This window comes from Xenopus tropicalis, chromosome 10 (assembly GCF_000004195.4).
Source record: "Xenopus tropicalis strain Nigerian chromosome 10, UCB_Xtro_10.0, whole genome shotgun sequence".
In the NCBI taxonomy this organism is placed as follows: Eukaryota; Metazoa; Chordata; class Amphibia; order Anura; family Pipidae; genus Xenopus; species Xenopus tropicalis.
In genome coordinates, this window is record NC_030686.2 from 7119196 (window position 1) to 7136890 (window position 17695).

The window sequence follows — 17695 nt, forward strand, 5'->3', positions numbered from 1 at the left end:
CAGGTGCCCCTCCCACCAAGTGTGTGTATCCCATACTTAATGAGGGAGGTCAGCAGGGGAGCACCGATGGGGATCAGGTCTGGGTCAGTGGGGCCCACAAGGGCCAGTAACCACCAAGTTTTTTCCTGGTGTCCCGCCGGCCCAGTCTGACCCTGGTCCTTGGTGTCCTGTTTTGCCCTAATACGTATGAATTGCGCACAGATGCATTTTTAGGAATTCAGAATGATAATTCCATTTTAATGCTAATCAATAGGAGGGAGCAATAACCCAGGGTTCCGTGACATTCTCCCTAGAAGATACCCGACTTCCTGTTCTAGGTAAGCAGATATTATGTGTTGGCACGGAACCGTCAGAGAAGCTCGGATTTTGAGAATCCACAAATATAGTGAGAATAACGATACAGCCCCTTGTGTTTAATGGGAACCCACAACTGTTTGGGTTAGAGCACTAAAGTGTATGCCAGTAGCCATGTTTGTACCCACAATGCAAGATTATTTCCCAGAATTCCAGCATAACTGCAGGCACCCATTGAGTAGCCTGTGCCATAGACTGGATGCAAATTACCAGAGCACAGGGTCAGACTGGAGGGGTGCAGGGCTCCAGGGGCCCCCCACCCCCCAAGGGACCCCTGCTGTGCCCCCTGCTGCCCTCCCCCTGAGCATGTGTACTTTATTCTTACCTTAGGCATTATGGCAAAGTGCTTCTGGGAGTTTCGGGGTTTCCTTGGATCTGTGTGAGCAATTGCACCCAATAACCAGGGGCGGCTGGACGGCTACATTGGGTTGCTACGGGGCATTTATGGACTCATGGACCTTTGTAAATAGTAAAAATATTAGTAACATAAGTAATAAGTATAATATAAGTAAATGTGGTCAATGGGAAGTAATGGGAGATAAGCCCTCCCTTTGGGATGAGAATGTGATGGGGGTCACTGGGTGCTATTCACTGTGCGCAGAGCATTGGGATTGGGGGGGATCAGGCAATATGGCTTCGGTCTGTCCCTGTCACTGTTTCCGCCTAAATATGGAACCTGTGCCCCAGGGGCAGATGGGTAAGTGCCACTCTGAGAATACACCAAATGCACCCAAGTGCCACCCATTGCTCCACCTCTCCCAATGGAACTGACCCCGAAGCATTTGTAAGAAAGGAACAAACGATGCATTGGAACAATGAAAGTGCTGTAACATCTTCCTTTTCTGTTCTAGGTGCCCCAACCCATGGCGGCCCCTTGTTGGCTTCCCTCAGCATCCCCGGTCGGCCAATCCAAACACACCTGGACATCAAGCATCTTCTGACTTTCAGAATCAATGGAGTGTCTCCTCTCAGCCTCTTCCCCAACTTCAATGCCGTAAGTGCCCCTCAAATTATCACAAACACATCATTGTGGCACAAACACTGTCTGTAAAGTACCGGTATGAGCGAGAACTGAGAGAACTCATACACTGACCAAATAGCAAAGGCAACGCCTCGTATAACCCCTCGTATTACTCCTAGTGTAACCCCGGGTATAACCCCTCGTATAACCCCTAGTGTAACCCCGGGTATAACCCCTCGTATAACCCCTAGTGTAACCCCGGGTATAACCCCTAGTGTAACCCCGGGTATAACCCCTCGTATAACCCCTAGTGTAACCCCGGGTATAACCCCTCATATAACCCCTCGTATAACCCCTAGTGTAACCCCGGGTATAACCCCTAGTGTAACCCCGGGTATAACCCCTCGTATAACCCCTAGTGTAACCCCGGGTATAACCCCTCGTATAACCCCTAGTGTAACCCCGCGTATAACCCCTCGTATAACCCCTAGTGTAACCCCGCGTATAACCCCTAGTGTAACCCCGCGTATAACCCCTCGTATAACCCCTATTGTAACCCCGCGTATAACCCCTCGTATAACCCCTAGTGTAACCCCGCGTATAACCCCTCGTATAACCCCGCGTATAACCCCGCGTATAACCCCTCGTATAACCCCTAGTGTAACCCCAGGTATAACCCCTCGTATAACCCCTAGTGTAACCCCGCGTATAACCCCTCGTATAACCCCTAGTGTAACCCCGCGTATAACCCCTCGTATAACCCCTATTGTAACCCCGCGTATAACCCCTCGTATAACCCCTAGTGTAACCCCGCGTATAACCCCTCGTATAACCCCTAGTGTAACCCCGCGTATAACCCCTCGTATAACCCCTAGTGTAACCCCTCGTATAACCCCTCGTATAACCCCGCGTATAACCCCTAGTGTAACCCCTAGTGTAACCCCTAGTGCAGTGTTTTTCAACCTTTCTTGGGCAAAGGCACACTTGTTTCATGAAAAAAATCACGAGGCACACCACCATTAGAAAATGTTAAAAAATTTAACTCTGTGCCTATATTGACTATATATAAAGTAATTCTCTTGAATAGGAATCAAATAAACACAAAGAAAGTATTTTATAATTACTTTATTATGAAATATTAAGTAAACAAAATAGTGAAAAATTTTCTCCACAAACCCACCCCCCCCCACTGATTTTTTTTTTTTTTATACACACAAAAATTTTATATTATATATATATTATTATTAATTGTTTTCTTACATGTCAGGCTGTCTTGGGGTGCGGCATCCAGGGGTGTCCCGGGATTGTCTTCCGGTGGGGAGTAGGGCGGCTGTGCATGGGCCTGGCCCCTGGTGGATCTGGTCTGTCGGGGCAGGGCCTGGGCAGTTGCTCCCCCCGGTCGGGTTGTGCCAGGGCAGGATAGTGCTGCCTCTCCTCTCTGGTTGCTCCGCCCTCCTGGATCCGATGCCGGATGACGTCACAGGCAGTGACGATTTCCGGGCATCAGGGAGCCAGGAAGTGGAAGGTGTCCCAGAGGGGACCGCACCTACGGCACACCAGGCAACATCTCGCGGCACACTAGTGTGCCGCGGAACAGCGGTTGAAAAACGCTGCCCTAGTGTAACCCCGCGTATAACCCCTAGTGTAACCCCGCGTATAACCCCTCGTATAACCCCTAGTGTAACCCCTCGTGTAACCCCTCGTGTAACCCCGCGTATAACCCCGCGTATAACCCCTAGTGTAACCCCTCGTGTAACCCCGCGTATAACCCCTCGTGTAACCCCGCGTGTAACCCCGCGTGTAACCCCTCGTGTATCCCCGCGTATATCCCCGCGTATAACCCCTCGTGTAACCCCGCGTATAACCCCTAGTGTAACCCCTCGTATAACCCCTAGTGTAACCCCGCGTATAACCCCTCGTATAACCCCTAGTGTAACCCCTCGTATAACCCCTAGTGTAACCCCGCGTATAACCCCTAGTGTAACCCCGCGTATAACCCCTCGTATAACCCCTAGTGTAACCCCAGGTATAACCCCTCGTATAACCCCTCGTATAACCCCGCGTATAACCCCGCGTATAACCCCGCGTATAACCCCTCGTATAACCCCGCGTATAACCCCTCATATAACCCCGCGTACGAGGGGTTATACGAGGGGTTATATGAGGGGTTATACGCGGGGTTATATGCGGGGTTATATGAGTAGCAATATATATAGGGCATTAAGCAATTCCCTCCCCAGGGATTGTTTGTCCCAATATTGCAGTATATTCAAGCTGGGCAACTACGTCACTAGAATCCAACCGGTATCTGGCTAAAAATCAGCCATATATTGATCAGTGGCTAGATGAGAATTAGGGAGAAGACAGGAGAAGACACACAGAGCTACTAGTAGCAGCTACTAAAACAGACAATGCTGATCACTTACTGATAACTGTCTCTACGTGTGTTTTAGCAGAGGCAATTCTCAGTATTGTCTATGGCAGGGGATTTTCTGGGATCAAGTAGCTGCTACTAAGTAGCTCTGTGTGTCTTTGCCCTTAGAAGTGACCTGCAATTAAATGTAACTGCGCATTAACATCTCCAATAGGTTGATTATGAACACTGATTCCTACTTATGTCGGCCATGGTGGCAAACTGATCCCTGTACTGTTGTTTGATATTTTCACGAACAACGTAAATGTACTGTATATAGTGAAAAGAACCATAAGCATATCTCCGCTCACAGGGCTACTTTCAAGGCCAACTAAACCTATTGCTGAAAATCGGAACAAATAAATATGTTGAAGCGGCCTTGTGGCTCGTGGAGGCAAATCATTTGTACAGATAGAGCCTTCCAGTAGCCGGAGAAAGAAACAAAAAAACAAGTGAGAGAATGGAGTCTTTGTTGGATGACTTTCCCCAATCTATAATGGCAGCATTGTCCCCGTCGCTGGCCCGAGGCTCAGGCAGATTATCTTATCTCAGAGAGGCTGTCAGCGGAGAGGCTGCATTCTAAGGCCCCATCGTATTTCTTTGAGAAACTATTTAGCCAAGGAGACAGGTGCATCAGTCTTCCAGGCACCGGGCTGGGGGGGGGGAGAGGCATTATCTGGGCCCCAAATTCCATTCCCAACGTGGCAATGCATGATGATTAATAGGTTGCCTGGGTCCCCGCTCCCCGGCAACCCAACAGAATTAGTGGGAAAGTGTCTCTCACATACATATCGTAGGAAAATACATCATTTTATACATTAGCAGCCAGGCAGTTCTGTATTAATGGCTTTAGTCCCTGTGTAAGGCATTCTGATAAGTACACATTGCTCATCTAAAGCTGTAAATATATATATAGAAAAATACAGCTTAATCCACAAATAGATTGTATTTTTCTGGAAGAGCCCGTTATTTGTAGGATTTGTCTGAAACCCACACCCCCTTCCAGCTTTACTAGCGATCCAAAACTGCAGCCCAGGAAGAATCCTTCTAAATCAGGGCTATCCAACTGGCCCCCAGTCTGCTCAAGGTCTCCATAGACATCACTCTCAACATCACAAGTTTAAACTTGCAGCGCAGCAGTAAAGCTGAGTCTGAGCTATCAGCCAGCGCTACACATTAGAACTGCTTTCAGCTAACCTATTGTTTCTCCTACTCCCATGTAACTGGAGGAGTCCCAAGCCGGACTTGGATTTCTTACTATTGAGTGCTATTCTGATACCTACTGGGAGCTGCTATCTTGCTCCCTTCCCATTGTTCTGCTGATCGGCTGCTGGGGGGGGGATATCACTCCAACTTGCAGCGCAGCAGTAAAGTGTGAGTGAAGTTTATCAGAGCACAGGTCACATGGCTGTGGCACCCTGGGAAATGAAGAATATGGCTAGCCCCATGGGAAAAACAGATTACAATGCAGGATGCTGCAGGAGAAGCTCTATTAACTGATGGGGTTTGTAACAAACATGTTTCCCATGTCAGTATTCCTATAATATAATCCGACCCTCAAACACAATATATGAGAACTAATTGGCCTGCTACATGTAAGAGAGCATTGTTCTAAATAATTCAGTTCTGTTCCAGAGTCCGAACTGCAGTCATTGGACTACTGAAATATATGGGTAGGGCCTGGCCTCCCTGAGAATCTCATTGGATGAGTTTCATGCCCCGTTATTCCAATGTTTTCCCATTGGCCGGTCCCTTGACATTATGTTCTGTTGCCCCTTTGCAGATGGACCCCGTGCAGAAGGCGGTTATTAATCACACATTCGGGGGCCCCACTCCGCCAAAAAGGAGACCTTTTATATCCTGCAATATCTGTCATCTCAGGTTCAACTCCCTGGTAAGTACCAGTCGCTTATACAGGGCTATCTGCTCTGAACTGGAACTGTCAGATGAACGTTTATTAAGTTATGGATTTAGTCTAAGCATCTTTTAAAGTGGTCTGTATTTGTTTATGGTCTTTTATTATTTATATTTATTGTCTATAATTATAAGCCTTTTAGACTTCCTATTTCTAGCCTGTGCCGGTACCATTTTTTTATACTTTGGGTCAGAAGAGCAGGCGGGAGGGTGTCACATGGGCCAGGGAAATGGGTGAAGTGGGTGGATAAATGGGCGGAGTGGGTGGATAAATGGGCGGAGCAGATGGGGAAATGGGCAGAGTGGGCATGGAAATGGTCAGAGCAGATGGGGAAATGGGCGGAGTGGGCATGGAAATGGGCAGAGCAGATGGGGAAATGGGCGGAGTGGGCATGGAAATGGGCAGAGCAGATGGGGAAATGGGCGGAGTGGGCATGGAAATGGGCAGAGCAGATGGGGAAATGGGCGGAGTGGGCATGGAAATGGGCAGAGCAGATGGGGAAATGGGCGGAGTGGGCATGGAAATGGGCAGAGCAGATGGGGAAATGGGCAGAGTGGGCATGGAAATGGGCAGAGCAGATGGGGAAATGGGCGGAGTGGGCATGGAAATGGGCAGAGCAGATGGGGAAATGGGCGGAGTGGGCATGGAAATGGGCAGAGCAGATGGGGAAATGGGCGGAGTGGGCATGGAAATGGGCAGAGCAGATGGGGAAATGGGCGGAGTGGGCATGGAAATGGGCATAGCAGATGGGGAAATGGGCAGAGTGGGCATGGAAATGGGCAGAGCAGATGGGGAAATGGGCAGAGTGGGCATGGAAATGGGCAGAGCAGATGGGGAAATGGGCGGTGTGGGTGGATAAATGGGCGGAGCAGATGGGGAAAGGGGCAGGGTAAAGGCGTGTCTGTCAGTGGAGAGGGTCAAGGAAGAGAAGGATTCATAGGGTAATATAAATCTACCAGTAATGACTTTGCCGGTATATTCGTCATTCTAACCCGGCCCTAGCCGGTGATTTAAGAATTGGGCCGGTCAAATACTGTCCGGGTGGTAACCCTAAATCCAATCCATCCAGAAAACATGGGGTCTGTTGAAACTAGTGATGTGCAGGCTGGCATCTTTATTTGATCTTCATTATTTATTTGTTACAGTTTTTGAATTATTTGCCTTCCTCCGCTACATCTTCCCAGCTTTCAATGGGGGTCACTGACCCCGGCAGCCAAAACCTATTGCTCTGTGAGGCTCCAGTTTTATTGTTATTGTTTACTGTATTCCTTATCTTTCTATTCAGCCCCTCTCCTATTCATATACCAGTCTCTCATTCTAACCACTGCCTGGTTACTAAGCTAAACAAGACCCTAGCAACCAGATAAATGCTAAAATACCTAACTGGAGAGCTGCTGAAAACCCACACGAAATAGTAAATAAAAAACCAATTGTGAATTGTCTCAGACTACGAACGTCTGTGTCATACTAAAAGCTAATTTAAAGGTGAACAACCCCATTAGGGCTACTAAATACAGTTAAATAACTTTAAAATAGCAAATGTTTTTTATTGATGGGGATTAATGCATTTAATTCCCCCCCACCACGCGCCACGATCAGGGGAGGGATCCACTCTGGCCCCCGGCTGATATATACATTCTGTTCTATATTGGAAACTGCTTTATGCCAGTGCTGCATTTGATTTATTTATATATTTATTTTGCTGAAAAACTACAATTTTGCATGTTTTTGTCCCAAGTGCAGTTATAGAGAGATTCATCAGTCTGTTCTGCTGAGAGCGGGATTCTCCGGCCTCTGCTCCTGTCCCAGCGTGAACCCCAAGCCTCCCCCGTGGCGTCCAATCAATATGCTGATTTGATTTGTACCCGCAGGCAGCCCCCTCCCACGGGGAGAAGCGCTCGTTACCCTCCCCGGCCTTTCTGCCACTTGGCTGAATGAGAACGAGGCAGATATGAAGGTTACGGGCCGGTGGGGGGGGGCTGATTTATATCAAAATAGTTTTTTTTCCCTGGGAATGTAGGAGAATATATCAAATTGTGGCCTTTAAAGTTGAACAAGATGGCGCCGGCCAATCCGACTGAGCTATTCCGCTTTGCAGGACAAGGTTTTATACACCTTTATGGCACAATCCCCTTTGTGAGCCATAACCAGGGGGGCTTTCCATCACTGAGACCTGTTATACTGTGGTTTCTTTGGGCTTGTCCCTTAGCAACAGTCACTGGGGTATATTTATCAGAGAGCTCAGTACAATGAAATTCCTGCCACTTTCCATTCATTTCTAAAGGGTGAATTTCCCTTTCACTTACTGATAAATACTCTTTTAAAAAATCCCACAGAAATGAATAGAAAGTGGGGGCTTTCACTTTAGCTCTAACCTCACTCTCTGATAAATATACCCCCTGAGTCAGCCTGCCAGAACAAACTGCCCCATGTGCCATGGCCATAAGCCTAAATAGCCCTAGGGGAGACAGTTTCGCTTGTTTGGCCAAGCAGCCTGATCTGGGCCTGAGATGGCTAACCACACAGGGGCGCCCCCTAGGCCCCTTGTCCCCTCCACCCCTGCACCCTAGTGCCCCTTCCCCTCTAGGTGCTTGCACCCCCAGTGCTTGCCGATTGCCCTTACCGATTGGCTGCACAGATTCCCCAGTGAATATACGGCCAGTGGGCAGCATCCCGCCCCCCAATCTTTGCCACCCTTGGCCTGGGCCTTTGTAGCCGGCCTGGTGACCCTGGGGGGCCAGTAGAACCATACATCATACATCAGGATATCTGATAGATCAACAAACAACCCTTTACAGGCGGAACGATCAGATCAGTATCGCTCGGCTCAAGGTGGGCATATCGGGGAGAGGGATAAGGGGGCAACACTAAAGGCCAATTGACTCATTTCAGCCGGGTCTGAGCCTTTGGCCGCTTGGAACAGTCACTAAGGACCCTGTGTTATCGGAGTCTCCGGTGACACCCCCATCCACCTGGCCTGCGTTATTGGGGTATATTACGCCCGTAGAAGTCCTTTATGTATTGGGGTAGTTATAATCTAGTCAACCTGGGTCTTTATTATAGAATATTTCCCTTTTTTGCCCCCTACTTCCGATAAGAAAAGAAAGGATGTTCTATAAAATGGATCTGCTGATCTCTGAGGTCCTATGAAGAGAGTGTGGTAGCCCAAGGGTTAATTTCAGCATGAATCAGAGGAAGGGCGACTTGTATTGTCCCTTTCTGCTCCCCCCCCCCCCCTAGCACCAAACCGCCCCCCCCCCCCCCTGTCATTGTGCCGGTGCCTTATCAGCATCTCGCAGGCTCCCCATCAGCATCAAGCTCATTATCCCAACAATAATATCCTCTGAATACAAATGGTTCCAGGGCCCCTCGGCCCCCCGTGCCATGTGCTGGGCTCACAGACCCACAACCTTCCGTTATTTTCCTGCTTTTCCTACTGTAGGAGACAATGTTACGGCTCCCAGCGAGGGGTCTTTCCCTCCTTATCTGCAGCTCAGGGAACGGCCTTTGTTGAATCAGCTGTTTGGGAAAGACTATTATTTCCCTATAGAGCCCTGTTTATCTTTTAAAGGAATATCCCAAGCTCCTTGTTACGGCAGATAGATACGGCCCCCTTTCTAGGAACCAGTATTTGTCCAGGCCGCCCCCCCCATATCTCCTTCAGACCTGTATAAACCTGACTGTAACAGCTATTGAGCCATACAGCCAAGAATATCTAGGGGTTGTTCATCTTTAAATTAGCTTTTTGCAGCTCTTTAGTTTGGAATTTCAGTAGCTAGGGTCCGATTTAACCTAGCAACCAGGCAGTGGTTTGAAAGAGAGACTGGAATATGAATAGGAGACGGTCTGAATATAAATATATGTGCTAAAAAGTAACAATAACAATAAAACTGGAGCCTCACAGAGCAATAGGTTTTTGGCTGCCGGGGTCAGTGACCCCCATTTGAAAGCTGGGAAGGGTCAAAGGAGGAAGACAAATAATTGAAGAACTATAAAGAATCAAGACCAATTGAAAAGTTTCTAAGTATACACATATATATATATGTTCATTTCTATGCTTAGACCCGGCCAAATTAACAGATTAAATCTGCCCCTATATGATGTATAAGGGCCGAACTCCTTGAGCCCAAGTGACAAATGTGTGGCTATTAGGGTCTCAGTGTATATAAGCTCACATTATTATTATTACCATGTATTTATAAAGTGCCAATATATTCCGCTGTACAATAAGTGGGTTTATACAATGGACTCACAGAGTTACATACAAAGCAACCAATAGAGGGAAAGAGAGCCCTGCCCAAAAGAGCTTACAATCTACAAGGAGTAACATATAAAGCAATCAGTAACCGATACAGGAGGGGAAGAGGGCCCTGCCCAAAAGAGCTTACACTCTACAAGGAGTAACATATAAAGCAATCAGTAACCGATACAGGAGGGGAAGAGGGCCCTGCCCAAAAGAGCTTACACTCTACAAGGAGTAACATATAAAGCAATCAGTAACCGATACAGGAGGGGAAGGGAGCCCTGCCCAAAAGAGCTTACAATCTACAAGGAGTAACATATAAAGCAATCAGTAACCGATACAGGAGGGGAAGAGGGCCCTGCCCAAAAGAGCTTACACTCTACAAGGAGTAACATATAAAGCAATCAGTAACCGATACAGGAGGGGAAGAGGGCCCTGCCCAAAAGAGCTTACACTCTACAAGGAGTAACATATAAAGCAACCAATAACCGATACAAGAGGGGAAGAGAGCCCTGCCCAAAAGAGCTTACACTCTACAAGGAGTAACATATAAAGCAATCAGTAACCGATACAAGAGGGGAAGGGAGCCCTGCCCAAAAGAGCTTACACTCTACAAGGAGTAACATATAAAGCAATCAGTAACCGATACAAGAGGGGAAGGGAGCCCTGCCCAAAAGAGCTTACACTCTACAAGGAGTAACATATAAAGCAATCAGTAACCGATACAGGAGGGGAAGGGAGCCCTGCCCAAAAGAGCTTACACTCTACAAGGAGTAACATATAAAGCAATCAGTAACCGATACAGGAGGTGAAGAGAGCCCTGCCCAAAAGAGCTTACACTCTACAAGGAGTAACATATAAAGCAATCAGTAACCGATACAGGAGGGGAAGAGAGCCCTGCCCAAAAGAGCTTACACTCTACAAGGAGTAACATATAAAGCAATCAATAACCGATACAGGAGGTGAAGAGGGCCCTGCCCAAAAGAGCTTACAATCTACAAGATATATATATATAATCATATAAATACGTATTGATGGAATCTGAGCACTTAGTAATTGGCGGATCAGATGCGGGCGTTTAAGACTCGCTGCCACTTGCATTTCTATTAGAAAGCGTTTGGCTTGTTTGTGTCAGAATGCAAAGTACCCGGCGCCGAAGCGCAATCTTAATTAAACCTTCATTCTGTTTGTAACGACTCGTTACCGTTTTCTCTCATTCCTCTCTTATCTCCCTCTCGCAGAACCAAGCCGAGGCGCATTACAAAGGCCACAAGCACGCGAGGAAGCTGCGAGCATTAGAGGGTTCAAGGCACAAACAGAAGCAGCGCAACGGGAGCCGGGAAAGGACACCGCTGCCCCCGCTGGACACGAAGGGGAAGGCAGACTGCCCTGACCCAAGTGAGATGCAGACATTTCTCATCATTATTGTTACTAGAAAACTGCTATCGTTTATTTTATGAGAGCAATAAAGTTATGCAAAAATTTTTTTTAAAAAACCCAAATAATTCTAATTTTTAAAAATGATTCCCTTTTTTCTGTAATAATAAAACAGTACCTGTACTTGATCCCAACTAAGATATAATTACCCCTTATTGGGGGCAGAACAGCCCTATTGGGTTTATTTAATGGTTAAATGATTCCCTTTTCTCTGTAATAATAAAACAGTACCTGTACTTGATCCCAACTAAGATATAATTACCCCTTATTGGGGCAGAACAGCCCTATTGGGTTTATTTAATGGTTAAATGATTCCCTTTTCTCTGTAATAATAAAACAGTACCTGTACTTGATCCCAACTAAGATATAATTACCCCTTATTGGGGGCAGAACAGCCCTATTGGGTTTATTTCATGGTTAAATGATTCCCTTTTCTCTGTAATAATAAAACAGTACCTGTACTTGATCCCAACTAAGATATAATTACCCCTTATATTCAATTTAGGGCCCCAAAACATTGGCAAGTTAATCCATTCTACCAAGATATATTGAAATTGCTTGTTATTTAGGGGCTTACTGGGCCCCCTGCACTCCTGGATCTGCTTTCTCTATAGTTATGCCCTTGTCAAGAAAGTAGAACAGCCAACAGTTAGGTAGGTAACAACTTACCAGGGTAGGATGTAGAGAGTGATATTCTGAGACAATTTGCAATTGGTCTTCATTTTTTATTATTTGTAGTTTTAGTTATTTCATTTTCAGTTCAGCAGCTCTCCAGTTTGGAGTTCCAGCAGCTATCTGGTTGCTAGGGTCCAAATTACTTTAGCAACCAGGGGGGAGTTTGAATGAGAGACAGGAATATGAATAAGAGAGGGACTTGAAAAACAAGTTATAAAAATTAACAATAAAACTGGAGCCTCACAGAGCAGTAGTTTTTGGCTGCCGGGGTCAGTGACCCTCATTTGGAAGCTGGAAGGAGTCAGAAGAAGACGGCAAATAGATAAAAAAAAAAAGAAAGATTCCCCTTTCATGTCCGTTTTGGATGTTACTATTTCCTAGGGAGCGGGGGGGGGGGGGGGGGGGAATAAGCCCGGGGAAGCTTTTGTCAATTGCGTTTGAACTCACTAGCGGAGATAATTGCGTGATTGTCCCAGCGGGGCTCCGCTCCTTGTCGTACTCACGTGGGGGAAAACGATCAAATATTCCGTCTTGCACATTGCTACATTTCCCATAAACACCAGAGAATCAGTGTTCCTCTATGTACTGATGGCCAAGCCGGCCCCCGGGGGGGCTATCTGATCGTTTGGCCTGGGAGCCTAATGGCTCAATCACATGTTATTTTGTAGGGAAATTGTGCAAATTGCTCTTCCATTGCTCTGACCCCGTGCACATTTAGCTGAGGGCAGTTGGGTAAGGGAGGTGGGGTTGGTATATACAATGATATTGGCAGGTGTAGGGGGCATCAGATCCACGCTTTGCCCCCCTCGGCTCTATGTAACGTCTTATAGAGATGTCACTGATGCAAATATGCAGGGAAGTCTGTGCTCAGTGGGGTAATGGCCGTTACAGTCACAAATGGACTGGGCCCCTCCACCCAGAAAATATATTCATCCCCCCCCCCCGGGCACTGAGATGTCTCCGTGTATGTGAGGCTTCCCATATACTTTGCTTTTAGCTGCCATCAAGGTGAGGTTCTTGTGTTTCAGACGTTCCAAACAGAGAGATGGGGGGGCACAACTGCAACTGCCTCCCAGGCCATTAGCAGCTGAGTGGGCGGGGGGGGGGGGGACAGAATATACAGATCAGTCCTTTATGTGTTTTTTACTTATTTAGCTTTTTGTTCAAAGCAGCACTCCATTTGGTATTTTAGCAGCTATCTGGTTGCTAGAGTCTTTTTTACCCTAGCAACCAAGCAGTGGTTTAAATTAGAGATAGGAATATGAATAGGAGAGGGACTGCATAGAAAGATAAGTAATAAAAAGTAACAATAACAATAAAACTGGAGCCTCACAGAGCAATAGTTTCTGGTTGCCGGGGTCAGTGACCCCCATTTGAAAGCTGGAAAGAGGCAGAAGAGGAGAGAAGTTAAACCACCCCTTTAACTACCTTAAGGAGCTTTCAAATGGGGGTCCCTGACCCCAACAGCCAAAACCTATTGCTCTGTGCGCTTACAAATTGTATTAATATCGTAACTTTTTATTACTTATCTTTCTGATCAGCCCCTCTCCTGTTCCAGTCCTATTCCAATTTTTCATTTAACCCACTGTCTGGTTACTATGGTAAACAAGACCCTAGCAACCAGATAGCTACTGAAATTCCAAACTGGAGAGCTGCTGAACAAAAAGCTTAAATCACTGAAAAAACGCAAAAAATTAGTTTTTGGGGCAACAGTTCAAAAAAGTTGCAGTTTTTTTGCAACTTTTTCCCACATGGACTATTTCAGTTCGGATTTTTAGGTAAATGTCCAGAAATGTACCTAAAAATTGGTGGAAATTAGTTTAGTCAAGTTTTTAAAGGAGAAGGAAAGGCCAAATCACTGGGGAGGGGGGCAAATATTAGCCCCCCCCCCCCTTCCCCTGTAGAATCCTGGGGCCTACACAGTTCTGTTCTGCCTTTTACTCCCACACTACTTCCTGTTACAGTTAGAGCTGCATCACTTCCTGTCAGCTGATCTCTGAGGGAGCACACAGCCCAGCACAAAATGGCGGCTCAAGGGAAAAGATGTAAAAGGGCAATATTTACTGATATATATATTCCAGTTTGGGGAGATTCTTTAATAGGCCCCTTAATGTGATATAAACTATCTGTTGGTTACGTATTGACTCTGGGGGGTATAGTTTCCCTGTATATTTTGTACATATTTCTGTAGACTGTAGTGCAGCCCAGAGACTGACACAGCGGCCATTTCTTCCCTACAGTTGAACTTAATGACATTTCTGGCGAGTGTGGGGAGGAAGCGGAGCACAGCCCATTGCCCCCGACCCCGGAGCCGGCCATGGAAGAAGCGGATGAGGAGTGCGCATCCCCCGACGTGTCGGACAGCTCCACCGAGCCCCTGGATTCTGCGGCCCTGGCCCCCATGGCTCCTTACAGTCCCGGGAAAGGCTCTGAGGACAGCGGCGTCTCTACCCAGGAGAGTGAGAAGGAGCGAAAGAGCCGCGAGCACTTGTACTGCACAACCTGCAAAGTCACTGTGAATTCCGCTTCCCAACTGGAGGCTCACAATGCTGGTAACGGGTCACCCTAGCAACGTTAATGGGGGGGGGCAACCTTGAACTCATTATTAGTATGTGATAGAATGGCCAATTCTAAGCAGATTTCCAACTGGTTTATTTTTTTTATAGTTTTTGAATTATTGGCCTTCTTCTTCTTCTGACTCTTTCCAACTTTCCAATGGGGGTCACTGACCCCGGCAGCCAAAAAAAACTCCTCACTTGGTGACCGCGGGGCTGTGTTTGTCTATGTTTAGGTGCAAAGCACAAATCCATCCTGGAGGGACAAAGCACCCCCCCAAGGAGAGGCAGAGGCAAAGCTCTGAACAGGACAGGCCGGAAGCCCAAACGGATCGGCAATAAGGCCAGCGTTGGTATCCAGAACAAGACTTTCCACTGCTCAGTGTGTGAGATTCATGTCAACTCCGAAACACAACTCAAACAGGTGAGCCGCTACTTACCAACTGACCCTAAAGGGGCGTGGCACTAATAGGGTGGGGTTATAGGTTTGGATGCCAGTTATTGCCACTTTACTGCCATGGGACCCCATATACATACATATATATATATATATTGTTATAGTGTTGCTGAGTGTGATATTCTGGTGTAAATTCTGGAAATAGCTGTGCAAAAACGTTGCCCTTTGGCACCAGGTATAGGCACAGAGTAGTCTGGTGTTAAATAAAATAAATACTTTCATGAGAAGAACAATTAGCTCTTTGTAATACAGGTATAGCACCTGTTATCCAGAATGTTCCAAATAAAAGGGTGGCTGTTTCCCATAGACTCCATTATAAGCAAATAATTCTCATTTTTAAAAATGATTTCCTTTCTTTTTAAAAATAAAACAGTACCTGTACTTGATCCCAACTAAGGTATAATTACCCCTTATTGGGGGCAGAACAGCCCTATTGGGTTTATTTCATGGTTAAATGATTCCCTTTTCTCTGTAATAATAAAACAGTACCTGTACTTGATCCCAACTAAGATATAATTACCCCTTATTGGGGCAGAACAGCCCTATTGGGTTTATTTCATGGTTAAATGATTCCCTTTTCTCTGTAATAATAAAACAGTACCTGTACTTGATCCCAACTAAGATATAATTACCCCTTATTGGGGCAGAACAGCCCTATTGGGTTTATTTCATGGTTAAATGATTCCCTTTTCTCTGTAATAATAAAACAGTACCTGTGCTTGATCCCAACTAAGATATAATTACCCCTTATTGGGGCAGAACAGCCCTATTGGGTTTATTTCATGGTTAAATGATTCCCTTTTCTCTGTAATAATAAAACAGTACCTGTACTTGATCCCAACTAAGATATAATTACCCCTTATTGGGGCAGAACAGCCCTATTGGGTTTATTTCATGGTTAAATGATTCCCTTTTCTCTGTAATAATAAAACAGTACCTGTACTTGATCCCAACTAAGATATAATTACCCCTTATTGGGGGCAGAACAGCCCTATTGGGTTTATTTCATGGTTAAATGATTCCCTTTTCTCTGTAATAATAAAACAGTACCTGTACTTGATCCCAACTAAGATATAATTACCCCTTATTGGGGCAGAACAGCCCTATTGGGTTTATTTAATGGTTAAATGATTCCCTTTTCTCTGTAATAATAAAACAGTACCTGTACTTGATCCCAACTAAGATATAATTACCCCTTATTGGGGCAGAACAGCCCTATTGGGTTTATTTATTTCATGGTTAAAAGTTGTTAGCAGACTTAAGTTAAGGAGATCCAAATTACACAAAGACCCCTTACCTGGAAAACCCCAGGTCCCGAGCATTCTGGATAACAGGTCCCCTACCTGTAGCTCATCTCCATGACCATAATGTGGGTGCCAATCCTAGTATATTAGACCTTTTTTTTACCCGTTTGCCCACAAACACCACTATATTCACCCCCTTATCACAGTGATATGATGACCCAATGGCTTCCTTCCTTCCTGTCTTTCAGCACATGAGCAGCAGAAGGCATAAGGACCGATTGGCTGGAAAACCCCCAAAGCCTAAATACAGCCCATTTAGTAAATTACAGAAGAGTGCAGCTTTAGCGGTGAGTATATACGGAGTGAGAACAAGAGACTAAGGGGGTTATGTAATAAAAGGCACTAAGTCAGCGTAGGAGCAGCAACCCCCTAGCAACCAATCAGCAGGTAGCATTTACTCTGGTCACCTGTTTAAAAGCAAACATTTAATTGGTTGCTATGGGTTACTGCTCCTGGGCAGTGCCTTTTATTACATACGGGGGTTGGAATGTTATGCAGAGCCCAGGGCACACTGGTAGTTCTTCATTTAACTGGGTTTTAGGGCTCATTTATTAAGTACAATTGCAGATCTGATCACATGGCTTTTGCCACAGACGTTGTGTCAATCATTAAAGGGGAGGTTCACCTTTAAATTAGTTTAGTATGTATGTGTATATATATATATATATTATATATGGCCAATTCTGAGCAAGTTTGTAAGTGGTTTAATTATTTATTTGTTATAGATTTTAACTTCTCTCCTCTTTTGACTCTTTGCAGCTTTCAAATGGGGGTCACTGACCCCGGCAGCCAAAAACTATTGCTCTGTGAGGCTCCAGTTTTATTGTTATTGTTACTTTTTATTCCTTATCTTTCTACACAGGCCCCTCTCCTGTTCATATTCCCCTCTCCCATTTAAACAACGGGCAGGTTGCTAGGATAAATAGGACCCTAGTAACCACATAGCTGCTGAAATACCAAACTGAACAGCTGCTGAACAAAAAGCCAACTAACAAAAAAACCCATAAAAAGTTAAGACCAATTGCAAATTGCCTTAGAACAGTGCTGTCCAACTTCTGTTGTACCGAGGGCCGGAATTTTTCCAACGTACGTGGCGGAGGGCCGATAATGGAAGCCAGTTTTGACCACTCCCCTTTTTGAAACCGCACCCACTTGAAACCACACCCATGTTATCACATGACCATACCCATATTAATGGTTGTAGTACAGCAAAAACCTGCCATACTCTGCCTGCCCTACCCTGCCTGTGTGTGCCATACTCTGCCTCCACTACCCTGCTTATGTGTGCCATACTCTGCCTGCCCTACCCTGCCTGTGTGTGCCATACTCTGCCTTCCCTACCCTGCCTGTGTGCCATACTCTGCCTTCCCTACCCTGCCTG

At 46.0% G+C, this 17695-nt stretch overlaps 1 protein-coding gene across 3 annotated transcripts in view; it reads left to right on the forward strand.

Annotated features, from left to right (window-relative positions):
• The window catches only part of znf385c (zinc finger protein 385C), a 139284-nt gene that overhangs the window by 119480 nt on the left and 2109 nt on the right, over window positions 1-17695 (forward strand). For all 3 annotated transcript variants that reach the window (XM_031894168.1, XM_031894169.1, XM_031894170.1), the window contains 6 exons: window positions 1206-1348; window positions 5512-5622; window positions 11128-11284; window positions 14239-14550; window positions 14790-14977; window positions 16503-16601. In XM_031894168.1, coding sequence (XP_031750028.1) covers window positions 1206-1348; window positions 5512-5622; window positions 11128-11284; window positions 14239-14550; window positions 14790-14977; window positions 16503-16601 — 1010 coding nt within the window. The remainder of the gene's footprint in view (window positions 1-1205; window positions 1349-5511; window positions 5623-11127; window positions 11285-14238; window positions 14551-14789; window positions 14978-16502; window positions 16602-17695) is intronic.